General features: G+C 39.1%; 1 protein-coding gene across 7 annotated transcripts in view; it reads left to right on the forward strand.

Moving 5' to 3' along the window:
• PEX5L (peroxisomal biogenesis factor 5 like) overlaps window positions 1-20558 on the forward strand; it is a gene marked incomplete at both ends in the record, with an annotated part of 165398 nt that overhangs the window by 104312 nt on the left and 40528 nt on the right. For all 7 annotated transcript variants that reach the window (XM_084231500.1, XM_084231501.1, XM_084231503.1 and 4 more), the window contains one exon: window positions 4794-4889. In XM_084231500.1, coding sequence (XP_084087626.1) covers window positions 4794-4889 — 96 coding nt within the window. The remainder of the gene's footprint in view (window positions 1-4793; window positions 4890-20558) is intronic.

The following is a 20558-nucleotide window of genomic DNA, read 5'->3' on the forward strand; positions in this document are numbered from 1 at the left end:
GGAAGCACCCAGGTCTGGCAGCCCCAGATGTGCCCTCTTCACCCCCCATTCTGACCACAGGCACCATTCCAGAAGCCTTGCCTCTGTGCTGTTCATAGGCCTTACTCTCAACTGGGTACCTCACTAAGGCATCCTCCAGCCTTTATCTCCCCTATCCCAAGTTGTAGGGCTTTGTTAACCTAGACCACTGCCACTCTAGGCAACAGGACAAAAAAAACAAGTTCACCTTTCAATCCTACAAGCTCCCCTTAGCCTCCTGGATTGGCCAAGAAACATTGACAGAGAACTCAGCTACCTTCTGGGATTAGGAGAAAGAAATATCTTGATTTTTGTTCATTGATATACTCACAGCCAATTTGCATATAAATATTTATTGGCAATGCAGCACATGGTGTTTGCAGGAAATATGGGGGAACCTAAATGAGTGTGTCAGGAGTTGAAAACACAAATTAATATTTCAATAAATTAACCTTCTAAGTTCATCAAAACAAAAGTTTAAGATTGTTACTTATACATTACTTCATTATTATTGCTTTGTTATGTTTCCACTCCCTAATTTTTTTAAGGCCTTTTTAGCTAACTCCCTCACTGAGCTTCAATCTCTGAAGGACAGATTTTCTATGTTTTGCATATATGTAAAGTGCAAAGGATTGGGAGTGACCACTGTAAAGTGGTCAGTGGAGCACAGCCTCCAGTGAAAAGAGTGTAGTGCATGAACTGGCCATGAAGCACCAGCCCTACTGTAACAGGGTGGTCCCCAGGAAAGGAGGAGGTTCCCTGCCCCATCCAAGGGAGGGTGGAGCCGAACAGGAAGAAGAGGAGCAGCAGAAGAGACTGAGGAAAGGAAGCAGGATGGAGCCAGGAGACCTGGAGGAGGCGCATGGAGCCTAGAGACATGTGAAGAAACTGTGCTTGTCTTTTGGTCGTGGACTGGGTGACACAGATGTGGGTGAGACCCGTGGGGAGGTGACAATGGCAGCTTTTATCTTGATGTTGATTTTGCTCTTTTCCTTCCGGGCTTGTCCAGTTGTTTGTGACCCTTTTCTGTGGGTCCCCACTGGAAGATGCTTTAGACTTGTGGCAGGCCTTGGGGCCTTGCTCTGGGCCAATCCCATTTGGATGGACTTTTACCCACGAGGGGATGGGTAACTTTGGGTGCTTGATTTAGAAACTAGATTCTTTGCCTTTCCTGTATTGTTTCCTAATTGTATTAAAGTTCCTTCCCATTAAAGTCTCATATGTTTTGTGTTGATGTGGCGGATGGCAGAACCCTACATAGAATAGGCAGGTTTGCGGGGTTTGGGGCTGCCCCTCTCCCTGTCCTATAACACTACCACTCACCAACTGTGTGACTTTGGGCAAGTGAATTAAGTAATCTGTGCATCAGTGTCATGGAGTTGACAATAATACTTACCTGAAAAGTCTAAATGAATTCTGGGATGTAAAAGATGAGCATCTGTCACATGGTGAGCCCTGGTACTACTGTTATGTAATGATGAATGGCAGGGGTAGTCCTTCTGAGGCCATGATGGTAGAGAAAAAATGAAAAGTTGCCAAGCTGTGTAGATGGTAAGTGCTAAGTGAAAAACAAAGCTTTGCTATAGGACAGTGGTTTCCACAAATGACAGCTTGTCAAAATAACCTAGAGGAGATTTTCGAGCATTTAATGACCAGGTCCCATCTCCAGACATTCTTATTGGTCTGGGTGAGTGTGGCCTACTGAAGTATTGAATAGTTCCTGCAGAGGCCAGGGCTGAGCATCCCTGCAATAATGCAATTAACACCTGGATGATGGAAGCTTCTCTTGCTCTGAAAAAAAGAGGGTAAGATATTTTTTAATGGAGTATGTTTTGCTTGAATGAACACAAAAGGTTAATTTACTAAAACATCAAATATTTTTTTGCCTTCTTGATGTATGCATTGTGGTCCCCCTCATATTGTAACAGGGTGGTCCCCAGGAAAGGGGGAGGTTCCCTGCCCCACCCAAGGGAGGGTGGAGCTGAGCAGGAAGAGGAGAAGCTGAAGAAGAGACTGAGGTAGGAAGCAGGATGGAGCAAGGAGACCTGGAGGAGGCGCATGGAGCCTAGAGACACGTGAAGAAACTGCGCTTGTCTTTTGGTCATGGACTGGGTGACACAGATGTGGGTGAGACCCGTGGGGAGGTGACAATGGCAGCTTTTATCTTGATGTTGATTTTGCTCTTTTCCTTCCGGGCTTGTCCAGTTGTTTGTGACCCTTTTCTGTGGGTCCCCACTGGAAGATGCTTTAGACTTGTGGCAGGCCTTGGGGCCTTGCTCTGGGCCAATCCCATTTGGATGGACTTTTACCCACGAGGGGATGGGTAACTTTGGGTGCTTGATTTAGAAACTAGATTCTTTGCCTTACCTGTATTGTTTCCTAGTTTTATTAAAGTTCCTTTTCATTAAAGTCTCCTTTGTTTTGTGTTGATGCAGCGGATGGCAGAACCCATTTAGAATAGGCAGGTTTGCGGGGTTTGGGGCTGCCCCTCTCCCTGTCCTATAACAATATTTCCTGTAAACAGTACCTACTCCATCCATGAAAGCTGGTGGGGGAAGGGACCCCACAAGTCTCTCCTCCCACTCCCTGAGGCCTAGCTGCCTTATCAGTGCATCCCTCATCCTGCAGTCATGGCCACTCATCACTTATCAGGCCCTGGGCTAGATAGTAGGAGAACAAAAGGATCAGATAAAATCCTGCCTCCCGGATCCCACAGTACAGCAGGAATATAGACAAGAAAACAGGCAATTATAAGGAGAAAACTCAGAAAACCTCTGAAAGCTTGCAGAGAGAAGCTGAACAAACTACAGGATAGACTTACTAGGAAATCCCTGGGAAAAAAATGAGATAGATATCAAAGTGCTAAATATGAAAACTCTCCAAAATATATTATTGAGTGGGAAAAAGCAAAATAGTATACCAACATAAAGAAGTCTAGAGGTATACCTCTTATTTTCCATGATTACTTTTTTCAAAAAGAATGTATTCATTTTTTGTGAAATTACATTTTAATAACTTTTACTCTATTCCAGAAGACTCTTGGGGAGGCAGGAGAGATCTTCTGGAAGTATTTGTATTTAGCTAAATTAAGATTACAGTGTATTACAGTGCCTGTTAATTGTGATAAAGCCGTTGGCATTATTGGACCTGGTTTCATCTAAGTGATGATTATTTAACAGAGAGCAGTGTCCTGGGGGAACAGGACCTGACACAGATTTGTGGCAAGAAGGAAAAGGCAAATGAAAGAGATACAGCACAATGATCTGTACATACAAGGAGAACCTAGCAGCCACCTTCCCAGCCTGTAGCTTTCACAGTCTTCCCTGTCTTGAACCTTCTTAGGTTCACGTTCAATATCAGTTCTTAGGTCTAGTCTTTGTATGCAAATTCTCCATCCTAGCTGCGTATTTGAATCCTGTGGGAGACTTACTAAAATATCAATGCCTGAACCAATATCAATTAATGTAAAATATTTGGAAGGTGAAGTCTGGGTGTTGGTTTTAATAAGACCAGGGCTGAGACTGTTAGTGTACAACTGAAGGGTACCCCGAAATCCCAAACTTGCATGCTGTAAAGGAATTTTGCCATCTGCCACATAAAGACAAACATACTCTTAGTGTAAAAGAACTTTAATAGGATAAGTGTGTATAGAGAAAGGCAAGAAGAAAGGATAATAGTTCACCAATAAAACACTCAAAGTTACCATTCCCCTCCTGGGTAAATGACCAGCCAAACAGGGTTGGCCCAGTCCACGACCAAAAGACAAGCACAGTTTCTTCACGTGTCTCTAGGCTCCATGTGCCTCCTCCAGGTCTCCTGGCTCCATCCTGCTTCCTTCCTCAGTCTCTTCTTCAGCTTCTCCTCTTCCTGCTCAGCTCCACCCTCCCTTGGGTGGGGCAGGGAACCTCCCCCTTTCCTGGGGACCACCCTGTTACAAAAGGAGCAAAATCAAAGTACAAATCAACATATTTGGGCTGCCATTGTCAGCCTCCCACATGTCTCTCACCCACATCTCTCCCAAATGTCTCTGCATGCATGTCTTGACTACACATGTCTCCTTCTCTAGCCCCCAAATCTCCGGTGCAAACCTAAAACTGAGAAAAAAGCACACACTTTTTCTTCACGTATCTCCCTGTTTTGATCTCTCCATGTCTCCTGCTCCAAGTCTCTTCCAGCTCCCGCTGGCCACTCCACTCCACACTTCATTAGGTAGGTCAGGGAACATGCACTCTCCCTCTTTTTTAGGGACATTCCCTCTCTGTAATAAGGACACTGTAGAAAAAGCATGCGTGACTGATCACACACATTGTGGTACCATCATAATTTGGACAACATTGTGCTTGCAAAGTATTTCAAAAATGACATTAATTGCAGTTGCTTTTTTTCTTCTTCTTCTTCAAACATTTATTTATTTATTTATACAAGCACTGGGTACAGTCAGAAGCATGGGAGGGTGAGAGAATTCACCAGAGCCAGAGCGGGGAGCAGAGCAGGCAGAAGGACCGAAGTACACTGCTGAGGGGAGCAGCGGGCAGCAGGAGAGGTCCGTGCGCCATGCGGGACCCTCCTCCGTTGTCCGGGGAGCAGCTGGGGATCGAACCAGCACTGCAGAGGCTTCGGGCAGCTTCATAACCCAGCGCTCAACCGCTGGGCCACGGGGAGGCCCCCTGCAGTTGCTTCTTAAAGTCTAAGAGAAAATGGGTAAAGGAAAATTAGTTGTATTTTTGTATTATGTGATCCTAATATTATAACACCATGTGTTGGGTTTATTTCAGGCTCGACTGACCAAAGAACATCGCTGGGGAAGTGCATTACTTTCCAGAAATCACTCCTTAGAAGAGGAATTTGAAAGGGCAAAAGCAGCAGTGGAGGTAACATTTTTGCTTGTTTTTCTATTTCATATTTCTGAGAGTGGAACTCAAAATATCAGATTTCAGCAGGATACATATGAAATGGGTCTTGCTTTATAGACACAAATAACCATGATTATAATTGTTAGAATGAAAGCTATTGTTATCAGAGAACTTTTGACTTCCTACCAGAGCCAGCTAATAAATGCCAATCTACCACAATTCTGTGACAGATTAGCAGTGGCTGGAGTCCTAGAAAAGAACTCTGAGCTTAGTTCCATGATGAATCTATGACCGCTGCTCACGCCTGACTGCTTTCCTCTAATGCAATGCAATGCAATCTTATGCAATGTTTGCAATATAGAATGTCTTGTTGCCCCTGAGATATTATACATTTATATTGTATATGTACATATCATACAAGAGGGTTGGCAGAATATTCTAGTAAATGGACAATCCATTTTTACTTGAGCCATAGATAGTTCACTAGTAAGACTATTCAAAACAATGGTGATAAGTTCAATGAAATACTTTATTTGAACACTGATTTCCTTATTTGGCCTTTAGAAAGGAAAAAGGCAGAGAAGCAAGGGGTGGAAAGTGCTCTTTGCTGTTATTTATCTATTTCCTTTCTGGTTGAAATCACAGTGTCACATGATGCTATCTACAATTATTATCACAGCTTTTCTAGATTGCTTTTTTAGAGAGAAGCTTTTTATTGACTCCAAGTGCAAACTCCTTAGGACCTCCACTTCTGTTACTGATGTGAAATCTTGAAAATTGAAATTATTTTCCAATATGGCTCATTTTTGTGGCTCTCTTACCACTAGAATTTGGATATAATTATTAAACTATGGGCAGTCTTTTAATAACTTCATACTTGAAATGCAATTAAATCCTATTTGCAGTTTAATATTAAAAGGGATTCTTTATATTCTAGGAAATAATTCCAGCCATAATTTCATATCATCATTCAGAAGCTCAATAAGAGGACACTTTTATCTCATCACAATAAAATCCACCGAACTGTCTTCTTTTAATTTTAAACTTTTTTAATTAAAATAATAAGTTAATAAATATTTAGTGCTCTTGAATGTGATCTACTGATATAGTTGATTGAGAGCATCTGAGTTCAATCAAAGTGTTCAACTTCATGGAGACTGTAGCACAATTTATCTTTAAAGCAGATTTTTCCAGCCTGGAGAGCTCATTTAAATTGATCTTTTGAACCCTTACTGTGTATAGCACAATGAATTAGCACCCAAAAAAAGGATTACTTAGAACCATAAAATCTTGGTCATGTGAATATATTAGAATTTATTTGGTCCCATTTATAATGACAAAGACAATGGGTTTACACACAAAAGATTTAATTACAAAGCAATGTATTAACAAGGAAAAAAATTATCCATCTATTGTGCATGTGTGTGTACATATATTCACAAAATCATTTTATCTTGGCTTTCTTAGAGACCTTAAAAGTCATCTATCCCAACAAGGCACACACACAAAAAAAAACCCCAGTTTTTTCTTTTAAAACACACATGACAAATTATCACTGTTTCTACTTGAGTACTTTCAAATAGGGCCAACTCACTTCTTAGAAATCTATTTCAGTTTTGAACAGTCCTCACTATTAGAAACTCTCCCTTATTTTTTCTGAAATTAGTCTCTTGGCAGCTTCAGTTTCGCTTAGATTTAATTTTGTTCCCTGTGGAACAAAGCAGAATTAGTTTAACCCTTCTCTACATGACCCCCTTTCATCTCAAGAAGCCTTGTCTTCTCCTGGCTTCTCCTTGTCTTTTTTAAGAATTGAGACCTAAAATGTTCATCCAACTTGTCACTAAAAACTAAAGGAGACATATATCTCATTAACTAATATAGATATCAACTCCTCTGTAGTCCTTTCCCGTTATAAAATCCTAAAAGACTGCAAGTTCCTTCAAGCATTTGAAGTATTACAAACACTACCAACTGCTTAGATGCGCTGGAGGCAGGACTAGGTACAGTGCTAGGAATAAAGGAGCAAGGCACCTTGACCAGCTACCTCACAGTAGTGTGGACTGGAGGACCAACTGTCCAATCACTTGCTCTCTCTACTTTAGTTTGCTCATCTAGAAGATGAAGGGCTTGGTATTCTAATATTCTAAAATCTTAGAGTTTATGACTTCAAGTGAAACAAATAGAAAGTACAGGATTCCCAGCAAGTAGGAAAATTGTAGGCAAATTTGCTCAGTTGGAAACCTAGAATTGAGAAGTTTCCTTAAGGAATAAGGGGAGATAATGCTTATCAGAAGGTGTGAATGGGTTTGGAGAAAAAAGATGAGAGGCAGTGGAGTACTTATGCTAAGCTAATGATGGTAAATCAGGCCTACTGATATGCACACATTTGTGGATGATTTACTTCCAGACATTACTCTGACCTAGGATATTAGCTAAATTCATGGTTGAACACATAATAAAATGCATCAAAGAGTCTTGAAAATATACATGCCCTTAGACCCAACCACTTCTCAGAATTTATCCTACAGAAATAGTCACAGTAATCAAGCCTGGTTACCATTACAAGGCTGCAATATTTTCACTGTAGGATTTTCTTAAAACATGAAAATTTGCAAACAGTACTGTGTTCCATAATGGACAATGAACTGCTTTTGATCCCTAAGGTAAAATGCTATTTAACCACTAGAGATACCATAGAAAAATATTTATGAACATGTCATAGTGCTTAGTGATAATTAAAATAATAACTTATATACTCACAGTTTTACAATATGATTCCAATGTTGTAAAATGATAGTAGCATAATTCCTAACATTTTAAGTATGTGCTACCTCCCAGGCACTAAATTAGGAACATGATATGAGTTATCTCACTTAATCCTCATAGGAGTCTTATGAAAAGGGCAACATTACCATCCCCATTTTGCAGAAGAAAAAAACAGAGGCTTAGGGAGATTGCAACCAGTTGTATGACATTTTACAAACAATTAAGACTCCAGAGTCTGTATTCCAAATCACTGCACTATAGAACCATGAAGAGAGTGAGTGCCCAAATGTTAACAGCAATTATTCTTGGGTGACTACACTTAGAGTGGTTTTATCTCTTCCATTAGCTTATCTGTTTTTTCCAAATATTCCATCATGAATGTATTATGTTGGTAATCAAGGAGAAGGTAGCAAGTCAAAGACACTGCATTGGGATATGATTCTTAAAAGAACCAAAAGTGCCGCATTCTTTATTTTCAAGACAGATCTGTCTTGACAAATGACAACTTAGACTGGCATCATTCCTGGCAGTTCTAATCTCTAGTCAGACCCAGATGGAAATTATGCCAGAAGGGAAGGGAGAATGGGGTGGTAAATCACATAAAAGGGGTCAATTGCATGGTGAAGGATAGCATTGTATTTTAGTGGCGAACTTAATGTTGCATATGCACATCTTGATTTGCAGAGATGCACACCTGAACCTTACATAATGTTAAAATGCAATTTAAAAAGAAGAAGAAGGGAAAGAGGGAAGATGGGAGGGGAGAGGGATGATGAGGGAGGGGGAGAAAGGAAGGAGGAAGGAAAAGGATGCATGACTAGGGCAAGTTGAATCTTTCCAAAGTCTCCATCTTACATTTTTATACCATCTGATTGCACAATACCTTCTACTTTGCAATCTAGTCCATTCTTAAATTAATCATTTTTTGTCATCATCCTTCTTCATGATGTAACAATTGGCCCCCTCTCCAGCTCCTGCTGGTCCTCAGGTGCACTGCTTGTTCTCTGTTCCTCTTCCTCAACAGCCTCATTGCCCACTGTCCCCACCCTGTCTTCCTTGTGCTTTCTCCAAACTATCTTCCCTCTACAAAAGCACTTTTCCCCCAGATCCTCATGTGACAGATTCCTTCTTGCCATTCAAATTTTAGCTTGAGTATCAAGGCCTCAGCAAAGCTCAATCTGACTACCCAACTGCTATCACAACAACTAGAGTATTGCTTTTCCCCTTTCATTTACGCTGGATATTTTTCTTTTTATCTTTTACTTATTTTCCTATTTATTTCTATCTTTCCACTTTAAATGCAACCGTCATGAGATGAGGGACATCATTTCTCATGCACCACTATACCCCAACATCCAGAATAATGTCTGGCACCTACTAAGTACTCAATAAATATTTGCAAACTACTGGGTGAATGGCTAATTTTTAATCCATTAATATGGGCAACACTTCTTTCTGTCTAGCTGTTGTTGCACATAAAGTGCCATATTAGCCCTAATGTAATTTAGTATCTGTATTTCCATAGTAGTGTAAACAAATAATTCTGTCTGTGGCATGTGGATTTCTGCCAGAGACTGTACTAAAGTATCCTCTCTGGTTTTCTTGGTCTCAGTGTCAGTGAGGTGCACTTACTTATAAGGCAGGTAGCACCAACCTCACCATGAAGCAACATGGGATATGTTTTATATTGTGCATAGTACAAACTAGTTTTTATTTATATTAAGCAAGAGCTGACAACATGCAATTCAGCTAATGTTTGAGCTAAAATGTCCCCTTTCCCCCCTACCCCCCAAAAATACAGTGTCTTCTGCTGGACAAAAAATATAATACCACATGACCTGAAAATTTGTTTATATGCAAAGACTGACGGTGCTCAGGCTCAAGTCAAACTACTAGACCTATTGAGATTTTATGTGACTGGGGCTTTTTGCCTCCATGTCTCATGTTTTATTGAAAATTCATTGCAAATTCATGTCAGCTCAAAAAATTGTACCCTTCAGATGAAAAGCTAAATATTCGTACTCTGGGCTTTTTCTTTTTTTTTTTTTTTTTTTTTTGTTAAATATATCTTTCCTGAACAAGTAGGGAGAAAAGTTTCCTCCCTGCTTCTGCCTCGAGTGTCTTCCTGGCCAGCAGCCTAAATGCGCTGGCTCTAGGACAGATGCGCAGGGAGAAGCAGAAGTGACAAGGGCAGCAGTCCCAGGAGCTCAGTGAGGCCTGAAGCTCCCTCACAGCAACGGGAGATCCCCAGAGACTCCTGTGCTGCACCTGCAAGAAAGAAGAAGGTTGAGCAGGCAGTCAGCAACCCTGCAACTACCCACCAGAAATAATCGCCTTTATCATGTTTAGCAGGGCAGGAAAGAGCCAGCCAACATCTGATACTGTGTTTAGCTACTTGTCCCTTTAGGTGCCTCAACCTTCAACATAAATTGTATTTAACAACAAATTCGTCAGACATGTAAGCTTTTCCTGATCCAACACTGTGTTCTGGATCTAGGAACAGAAAATGAAGACACTCTCTGCCCTTAAAGACCTTGAGAACTGCAGGTCTTCGTGGAGCAGATTACCTGAATATAATTTACTGATTGGGGGAGTTCTTTTGAGTTTCCACATCCATCACCACACTAGACTTTGAACTCTTACAGGTAGTATCTGATCTCACTTTCTGCATGTTCTTAGCACTTTCTGGAGAATCGAGTACGGAGTAAGGCCTCACAAATTTTTACTGGATAAATAAATGCACAAATTAGAATTTTTTTTCCTCAGATGCATCTGTTTCATCTGAGCATTTCTTCTTGAATGCCTAAGAAATATCACAAAAATTTTTATGAAATAGCAAATTAACATTGTGCCACTGGAATCAAAGTCACATTTTACTTGGCTCCAAGATTATTACAATGTTTATTGTAGGCAATTCAGTCAATGTTCTCATAGCTTTGCTTTTATTCTGAGAGAGGTATTCATGTGAGCCAATTTTGAAAAGAAGTAATGAAATATGTGAATGAGGGAAAATGAAGGTTAATGGACAATGGAAGCCATACTGGTCAGAGAACAGAGAAAGAACAGGAAGCCTAAACTTAAATCCACTTGGGTAATGGATTAAGCCTATTAAATTCTACTAAAACCTTTACATTTTAAATTCAGAACTCTTTCCATATTCTAATTCTCTTCCCTTTGCACTTCACTTGGGTATTACTTGAGGTAATTTAAAATATCCACAAGGTCTTTGCTACTCCCTTCAAAATATAGAGTTTCATTCTCCTCCCCCTTGAATATAGACTGGACCTGTGGTTCACTTCTAAAATATAGAATAAAATGGAAGTCATGATGTGTGACTTCAAAGATTAGATTATAAGAGGTACTGGGACCTGCTCTTTGCTTTTCTTCCAAAAGAGCTTTCCCTCTTTCTGGGAAAGCCCAGCTTCATATCATGAAGATTCTTAGCAGGTGAGGAACCACGGCCTTCTAGCAACAGTCAGCAAAGACCTGAGGCCTCCTGCCAACAACCATGCAAGTAAGCCCCTCATAAGAGGATCCTTCAGACCCATTTGAGCCTTCAAATAACAATAGTCTCCTCCCTCCCCCACCTTCAGCCAGCAGCTTAATTACAACCTCACAGGAGATCTAAGTTAGAACCTGCCCAATTCCTGAATTCCTGACCTCAGAAACTGTGAGATAATAAATGTTATTATTTTTTTTTTTTTTAGGTTTCTACACAGGGTAATTTGCTAGGTAGAGAGATAGCTGTCACATTATTCTGCTCCCCCAACCCCTAGCCTCCAGCCCCCTTCTACTCTACTGCTCTCTTTCTTTTCACTGTCCCCAACACATTTCAGTACCACAGAAATAGAAAATCCTTATACCACAGAAACAAGATTTTCATTCACTTTAGAATGTATTTTTTCTATCTCTCCCCCCCCCCCTTTCTACTGATATTCAGCTTAGCCTCTGTGATTCCCAAGGGAGAATGAACAAAACACTTTTACTCCAAGACTGGTCTTTTCTTCACCTAGATCTCTCTTCACGACAAACCTCATGGACAGCTACCTGCTAACTTTCTATTTCTATGTCCTATCTCAAGGACACAACCCTCAGGAAAACTCTTATTCAGGCTTCAGATTAACTTCCCTTCCAGTAACACTTTGAAAAATCGCAGAAAAATTTATCATCACTATGGATAGTGAAGATCATGGATAGTGAAAAAATTTATTGTGAACTAGGAACTCCTTGTTCTTGTTATTCTAAGTTTAACCAGGATGTGCCACCTTCAGAACAACACAACAGCTATGTTGTGGTTTTTGTATTCAGTGGGTTTGGAGTGTGGGGTCCTTGGGTTCACTCTGGGGAAGGTTTCACCAGAGCTCCCGTTTCAGCGACATGCGGCGAGTTTCCCAGGCGAGTTTCTCCACAGAGACATTAGCTATATTTAAAGGGCAGGTTTATTAGGGAAGGGATAAAACAGTTAAAGACACTTGCATAGACACAAGTGGGCAGGAAGAGCTGCCCCAGAAGGGACAGTTTTGTGAAGAGAGGCCTGCATGGTTGCAGATGGGAGGCCTTGACAGGTCCCTGGCAGGCAGGAAGCTGCTGCCCTGCAGAGGGAGAGGGTTGGTGAAAAGAGGCACCTGCATAGTCACAGGTGGGCAGTGGGATTGCTGCTCCAACCTGTGCAGACACTGAACTGATACAGTCTTCTTCTGTTTGGGAGGGGTCACTCCTTGTGAGCTGTCAGTTGGTTGCTAATTTTGGATAACTATGTAGAATTTGAAAGGGACCAGAGATTCTACAATGGGCTCAATCGCCATATCTTTTTTTTAATATTTTATTTTATATAATTCTTACATCATTTTTCATCTTTGCACAATGTATGCATTTTCATTATGGTTATATTCCCCATACAATTGCTCCCCCACCCCTTATTTTGACTCTAGTCCTTCCTTTCCCCACAATATCCATATCTTTAGACTGTGCCTTGGGATACTAGTGTAGCCCGAGTCTCAGGATACTAGGCCACTGTGTCGATGGTTTGTTTTTTTTTAATTTTTTTTTATTTTTATAGTCCCCATACAATAGCAACCCCCTGATTTTAACCCCAATTCCTCTTTTCCCCGCCCCCCCCACAAAGTGTGTCTCTGGTTCATAGTTGTTTATTGATTTTGATTTTTTTCTTTCTTATAGTTATTCTTTTTCCTGGTCCCTTATTTAAGTTTTCTAGATTCCTGCTATGAGTGAGACCATCCGGTATTTTTCTTTTTCTTTCTGGCTTATTTCTCTGAGCATGATCCCTTCCAGCTCCATCCATGTTGCTGCAAATTGCATATGTTTATCTTTTTTGAATGCTGAGTAATATTCCATGGTGTATATGTACCACATCTTCTTGATCCAGTCATCTATTTTTGGGCATTTGGGTTGTTTCCAAAGCTTAGCTATTGTAAATTGTGCTCCTATAAACATAGGGGTGCAGGTGCTCTTTGGAATTAATGTGAGCCAGGTTTCTGGTCTTGTGGTGACTCCTTCAGTTTTTTGGTTTTTTTTTTTTTCTATTCTTATCCTCTATCAGCTATACCTTGTTTTAGTGACATAAGCTTAAAAATGCTTTAATAGAAAAATTTTGTTTTCAGCAAAAGGTATTCTGTGAGTATATACCGTACACCTGATGAGCACCTCAGCAATATTAAATAATGGAATGAAATTGGAAACCATTCTTAAATTGCTTTGATTCATACAAACTGCTGATTTGGGTGCCCTCCTACCAAGATTATCTGTCTCTACCTACCTATCTTATTTCCTTTTGCTTTCTATGATAGTGTCACTTCTTTGAAGTAGGTAGAAGAGATTAATGGATTAATGCTACTTAAATCATTCTGACTTAGATACAATATCCAAAAAAGAGAAAATCTTCTGAAAATGTATGAAAGTCTTTGAGGGCAACATTGAAGGACTCTTAAAGTTAACTGCTTGAAATACAGATTTCCTAAACCTTAACACATCATGTGTGCTAACATGCTTCCTATGTCAAATTGTAGACAGGTTAAAAAGGGTTAGATGTGTTGTGAGTTAACTGGGAAACTGGCAAAAGTGCCTTTACTCTCATATTGATTTGAGTGCCTTCCATTTTAAACAACCAAACATAGGATCAAATAAAGCCAAATTAACAATAATCCTAGAAAACTGACTATAGACCTGAAGTTACCAGGAGGAGAGAGGAGGAGGAAAGACTAGTTCAAAGTGGCAAGGAGCACAATAGACTATGGGTGCTTTGGTGGTGGGTGAATGTAGTAACACCTGAAGAGGGAGATCCTCAATTCATGGATTAAAGTATAAAGATGAAAGTACAACGGTCTTAGATAAATTTATGGATGAGTGAACCATTAGGAGTGAGATTTAGAGTCTGTCTCTAATTTTTTAAAGTCATTGTGATGGGAAGTTAGATTATCCTTTCACTGTCCCTTGATATCCACTATACAAATAAATACCAAAGTAACAAAGTCTTAGAGTTGACCCATTCTAAAACCTCACTTACCCACATATCAGTCTTCTAGACCATTATATTTGTAGACCAGTATCAGACCAAATGGTAGCTTAGATCAATGTCCTTAATGCCAAATCTGAGAAGTCTAGGAGCTGCATGTGGACATGATCTCATCAACCAATACATATGCTGGAAAGGTGAACATGAAAAGACAGAAACCACTGAACCAGCCTTGAGCAGTTACAGACTGCTCTGTGTACACATCTGTTTGTCCATTGCCAACATGAGGACAAAAACTTCTATTCCTTCCTCTTCAAAGAGATGCTCTAAAGATCAGTGATACTTTGAATGAAAAAAGTGTTTGTTGCAAGTACTAAGGAAGCACAACTTTTTTAAAAAAAGTGAAGTAGCATAAAAATATATGTGGGAATAATCTTGAACTAGACATGGGTACTGTGTTAACTTTACCTGTAACTTACCATCAGTAAAATGAGAGGTTTGAATTAGATTGCATTTTATGAACTTTGTTTATAAGATTAGGTAGAACTTTTTCTTTTAATAATTATGCGTTTATTTTAGTATATACTAGAAAATGTAACTAGGGCTTCAAACTGGTGATTTCAGGGACATAATTTAAAGGTTAGAGAAGATTTCACCTATTTCTAAAAGAACTGTATCAGTTACAAGATACAGTAAATAAATAATAACAAAAATACAAAAGTGATGAAAGTCAGGATCAAATAACCCAAGCTTAGGAAACACTGAGATTGATGATTTTAAGGTTCATAATTCTCTGTCTCTCCCTTCCTAGACTTTTTTTTTTCACTTTTTAGAAGAAATTATTAAATAGTTTTTTAAATTTTATTTTTGTAAAAGGAATAGTGTAATTCTATTTCTCTGGAACATTCAAAATCCCATCTCTTGATTAGTAATGCTATGCATATCAACCAATCTTTAACATTCTACAAAATATCTTATATCTTGAATATTATTGTTCCCAGTTGATTAAAAAGAAACAAAAATGAGATCTGAAGCTTAATTATCTGACTTTTGTCATATATGAAATCAAGGGTTAAAATAACCCTATATTCAAATTAGTAGCACTATCTGCCCATTTGGATTTTGAAAGAATTCTTATAAAAAATCAAAATATTGAATGATGAAAAGATGAGATACATATATTTTCTGATGACAAACACTTAAGCTGCTCATTGGTTTAATAAGTAAAGTAGAAGTATACAGAATTCAGTGGAGAGTCCTTAAATTCCCTGAGGACAAAGTGGCACCCTGAATGTTCTTTATTCAATTTAGGGAATACAATAGTTGGTGCATAGCTGATATTTAATAAATAATTTCTATTGATTCAGGAAATGATCCCTGTTCCATTAGGCAAGCTAGTTCTTCCTTTTCCTCCCACATGATCAACCATCATTCTCTTAGATCTTGTATTAGTCAGGGTTTTCCAGAAAAACAGAACCAGTAGGATATCTATATCCAATTCTACATCTGTAATCTATCTATCTATCTATCTAGAAATAGAGAGAGAGAGAGAGAGAGAGAGAGAGAGAGAGAGAGGACACTTGTCATTCTTTATAAGTAATTAGCTCACACATTTATGGAGATCAAGAAATCCCACAATCTGCCATCTGCAAGCTGGAAACCTAGAAAGGCTGATGGTACAGTTATACTCCAAATTCGAAAGCCTGAGGATCAAGAGAACCAATGATGTAAGTCCCAGTCCCGGGAATGGAGAAGAACCAATGTCCCACCTCAAGTAGTGAGGGAGAAAATGAATTCTCCCATCCTCTACCTTTTTGTTCTATTTGGACCCTCAATAGATAATGCCCACCCACACTGGGAGGACCATCAACATGACAAACTCTACCAATTCCAGTGCTAGCGTCATCTGGAAACATCTTCATAGCCATATCCAGAATTAACTTTTAATTAAATGTCTAGGAAGCCCAGAGACCTTCAGGGACACAATGCTGATTACTGGCAGACAGAGCTGAACCCACATTTGCACTTTCTTTGGGCTGTAGATAGTAAAATGAAGTTCTGACTTCAAAATAAAAAAATATTTAAAAATTACTTGAACTTGGTATTTGCTTGGAGGTGTATTTTTCTTTTCTTACGTCAGATTTCCTTTATTAATATGATAGTTTCAATTTCAATTGATAGCATTACTTTTAAGTATTTGAAATACATACACATTGTTAAAGGCAGCTACCTTTAATGGACCAAGAGGGCTAGACATGTGAATAAAAGGCATAGAGGTATATTAAAACATAGGTGGAAATTATCAATACCATACATGAACCATATGCAAATTATTGGAATTGAATTTGATATCCTGTGAAAAGCTGAATTGCATGGTGAAATGTAAGAATAACAGGTCTTCAGGAATATCCTATCTTAGTTATCTTATATTCAAAAAGTAAAAATGAATAAATAACTTCCAGTTAAGCCCAAATATCTGAATATCATAGTTAATAAACATCATTTGTTTCCTTCGTCAAAAAACTTGGGTAATCATAGACAAGGGATGTGCAGTTGAATATTCTATCCCTGTGTCCTGAAATGAAATGCAGAAAATGCAAGACTGGCTTCCTGATCTCACTACAGAAGGAAAATAGATTACCTAAAATGTGAAACAGATTTCATTTTCAAAGAATAAGTAAAAAGGATCTGAGTGTGTTCCTCCAATTAAACTCAAGTGTGCTTCTGTTACGGCAACAGGATGCTTATTGAAGCAATTTATTTAGCCCCCAAAATAAAGAACACACTTGAGAAAACTACATTTGAAGTTAACCACTTCCTTGTCCAAATCATTTCTTATGACTCATTTGGTCTTCTAAAGATAGTCTTCCTTTCCCAAATGAGCTGTTTTTTTATGCTGAAGCATTTTTCTCTACCTATGGTGAAAGTGTCATTGAATGGTGAGCATCAGATTTAGGAGTCACCTCATAAATTAGACTTCTTCTTTAACTGATCAGGTGGTATAATACCATATGGTCTTCAAAATGGTATTATTGCTTCCATTAGTGGTTTGATTTTCTGGATCCACCAAATCACAGTGATTAGTTGGATCAATAAAAAAGCTATATCTTTTCAAAATATTATCTTCACATTGTTCAGGTTGCCTGGAATGGGTAAGAACACACAGACCCATTCTTTCACACACACACACACACACACACACACACATGCAGGCACACATGCCTACACAGTATAAATTTATGCAAAGGTCCTGACTTATTCAGGCAAGGATCCAGAGCATAGTGGAAGGGAAGTGACCACGGGAATGGAAGTAAGCACAGCATCTCAGTCTCGCGCCCTTTAGCCCCTGAGTCCCTAGCATGGTGTGCAGTTGTTGATGACACCACTTCACGTAACAGAACTTGAACACTCGTCCTTTGTGCCATTACTCAGAAAGAGCTTGCATAATCGATTCTGTACCCACTAGATTCTCAGCTAAGTGCAGGTGACAGGAAAGATAGAGCTTCATGCAATGTGTCCACTGAGGGAGGGAGAGAAAAACAACTAGTATCTCCAAACACCAACATACCTCTAGCTCTCCAGGTTTCCACAAAACCTACTGCTATTCTCATTGGGATGATTCTAACTTTTACAGAAATTTAAAAGTGCTTATGAACTTTGAGAAAAGAAGAACAAAGTTGTCAATGGTGATTAATAATTTATCCCTAGATGGTGCGATTTAGAGATTTTTCATTTTAATTGGCGATTTCAATAGTTTCGTAAATTATCTATAATGATAATATATTGCTTTAATAAACATAAAGTAAGCTGTTTGCATTTTTCTTTTCCTAAACCATGCCCATTTATTAAATCAGGGTCAGGAGACCAGGGGTGCTGCTCTCCTCTGCCACTTGCTGCCCTACAGGCTTAGGAAAGCCCCTTTTCCTCTCAAGGCCTCAATTTCTTCATCTATAACATGAACATTAGATTAGATCCATGGCACCCTAATTTGGTTGTTGATTGGAACTATTGATATCTGGGGAACTTCCAAATCTCCTGCTACCTGTCCCATAGTCAGAGACTATGATTTCATTGGCCCAATCTGTGGCCTAGGCTTTGGAATTATGAAAAGATCCCAGGTGATTTGACATGCAGACCAGTTCGGGAAACTCCAGGTTTCTAAGGCTGCCTTCAGCTGTGACAGTTTGTGAGTCTGTGATTCTTCACTTTTTCCTTGGGCTATCCCTGAATAGCTGAATAACTGATATCCCTGAATATCAGTTCTAATTTTAGCAGTTGCTAAGAACGAATATTTCAGAACTTTCCTAGGTGACCCATTTCAGTGTTTTGCAATCATTTCAATCAGAATATATTTTCCTATGTCTAACCTAAATTCCTACTGTGCCAGTCTAAGCCACAATGAGAAAAGAGTTCTAATTGGATGTGCTGTTGAATTTCTTGCATGAACTTACATCGCCAGCTTCAGTTATTCTTTACTTCTACCTACATTTTCTCATTACCAAATATTTACCTAACAAGCTCCTTGTTAAGATCCTAATAGTGAGGGGGAAATACTACTAAATTGCCGAGAACATATTTTTCAGTTTCTGAAGTGATTCCTAGCTAGGTTCCTGGGATGTTCTTAAGATTTGTTCATTTTCAAGCCTTTAAATTTTATTTGAAAATCTGGAGTAACAATTCCTTTCTTTTTTTTTTGAAATAATATTTTTCAAAGATTTATTTATTTATACAAGAACCAGGGTACATGCCAGATGTGCAGGAGGGTGAGAGGATTCACCAGAGACAGAGCGGGGAATAGAACAGGCAGACTGACAAAATACACTGCTGAGGGGAGCAGCAGGCGAGACAGGAGAGGTCTGCTGCACCATGTGGGACCCTCGAAGGCCGGCTTGGATCAAACCGGCGCTGTAGAGGCTGCGGACAGCTTCACAGCGCTCAACCGCTTGCACCACCAGGGAGGCCCCTGGGAGTAACAATTTCAAAGACGAAATATCACTAAGATTGAAGCACTTTTTTTCAAATATATAAGCAGTGATCTTCCTTTTTACCCACTGAATATATATATGTCCTTTTAGTTTTTCCCACCTGTTGTCTTTATCATTTTAATTGGCCACCAACCTATATATTTTATCATATTTTTAGATCTTATTTTATATACTTATTATTGGTTGAATACTTCTTTAATTTTTTCTTGCTTTCCTCAGCCTTCTTCCCAGATTTTATGTCACTCTCCACTGTTTTTGGTCTCTTTTATTAGTTAACAGATTTCAGTAAAATTACGAGGGACATGTCATAAGGCACATTCTGGGAAGATGCTCAAGGTCCATTTAAAACAACTAAAAATATTGTGACATTTTCAAAATAACTCTTTTCCATGCTTAAAAAAATCATTTGGTTCTTTTTATAATTGTGCTAGGATTCAAGAAGGATGAATGACGTGAATATCAGCCCTCTTCTTTGTTTTTCTTAGGTAGTTTCTGTTACCATGAGTTTAAACTCTTACCATGAGTTTAAAACTAAATTTGCTCCTCGTGTATTTATGACCTTTCAGTGTGAACCTTTCTTATATATTGCTTATCTCCATTCATTTGTAAATGAAAATAGAAACAGTTATCTGTCCTGGTTACCAAACTCTGATTATAGAGCACTGATGAAATCTGAGCTTCAAGGAAGGACTTGGCTACAAATTACAGCTGTGTCACATCTGTTTTAGCAGCAGCAGGCAAGAATGCAGCAGCTTTGAAAAGCTGATGTGCCTGTGTGATATCGCCTCATTGCTTGACATCAACTTGATTGAGCAGCATTCCAAAGCAATAAAATCATTCCATTTCATTGGCCTTCATCACAATTTTTACAAATCTTTGAAATATTTTGAAAAGAACAGGAGCATTTTACATAAATCCACTAAACTATGCTGACTGCTAAGGAATCTTTATGATATGACTTGAAATATGCTGGATGCTTTTTATCTCCTCTACACCAGTGATATCTAAATTATTTCCATGATGAAATGATTACATTTCTAAAGCCATCAGAGGAGGTTTCTCTTTATAAAATATGCATGTGCTATGTGCAGAACAGAAGGCATCTTCTTTTTCAGTCAAGTTAGCAAAAGTAGGAAGTTCTGAGCATAATATGACACCTTGTTCAGTGGGTTTGGTAAACTAACCAGAAACCTGCTCATAGATTTTAAGGGTAATACATAAATGAGGGGGAGCAACTTAAAATCATTCCAAAAGTTGAATTGATCCTCAGAAGTTGAATCATGCCTATTAGAGACAGAGAAGGCATCACACTCACTGTTGGAAGAGGGAGTGGGAGCAGAAGGGAGAAGGCATTTGAAGAGGGTGGAAAGCATGCAAATACACAGAGGCATAGATGAGAGTCCAGTGCACTTGAGAGCATGCAAGTGTCACTGGGTGTGACTAGAAGGCAGGATAGGGCTGGGG

Source organism: Talpa europaea (genome assembly GCF_964194135.1).
Source record: "Talpa europaea genome assembly, chromosome: 4".
Lineage (NCBI taxonomy): Eukaryota > Metazoa > Chordata > Mammalia > Eulipotyphla > Talpidae > Talpa > Talpa europaea.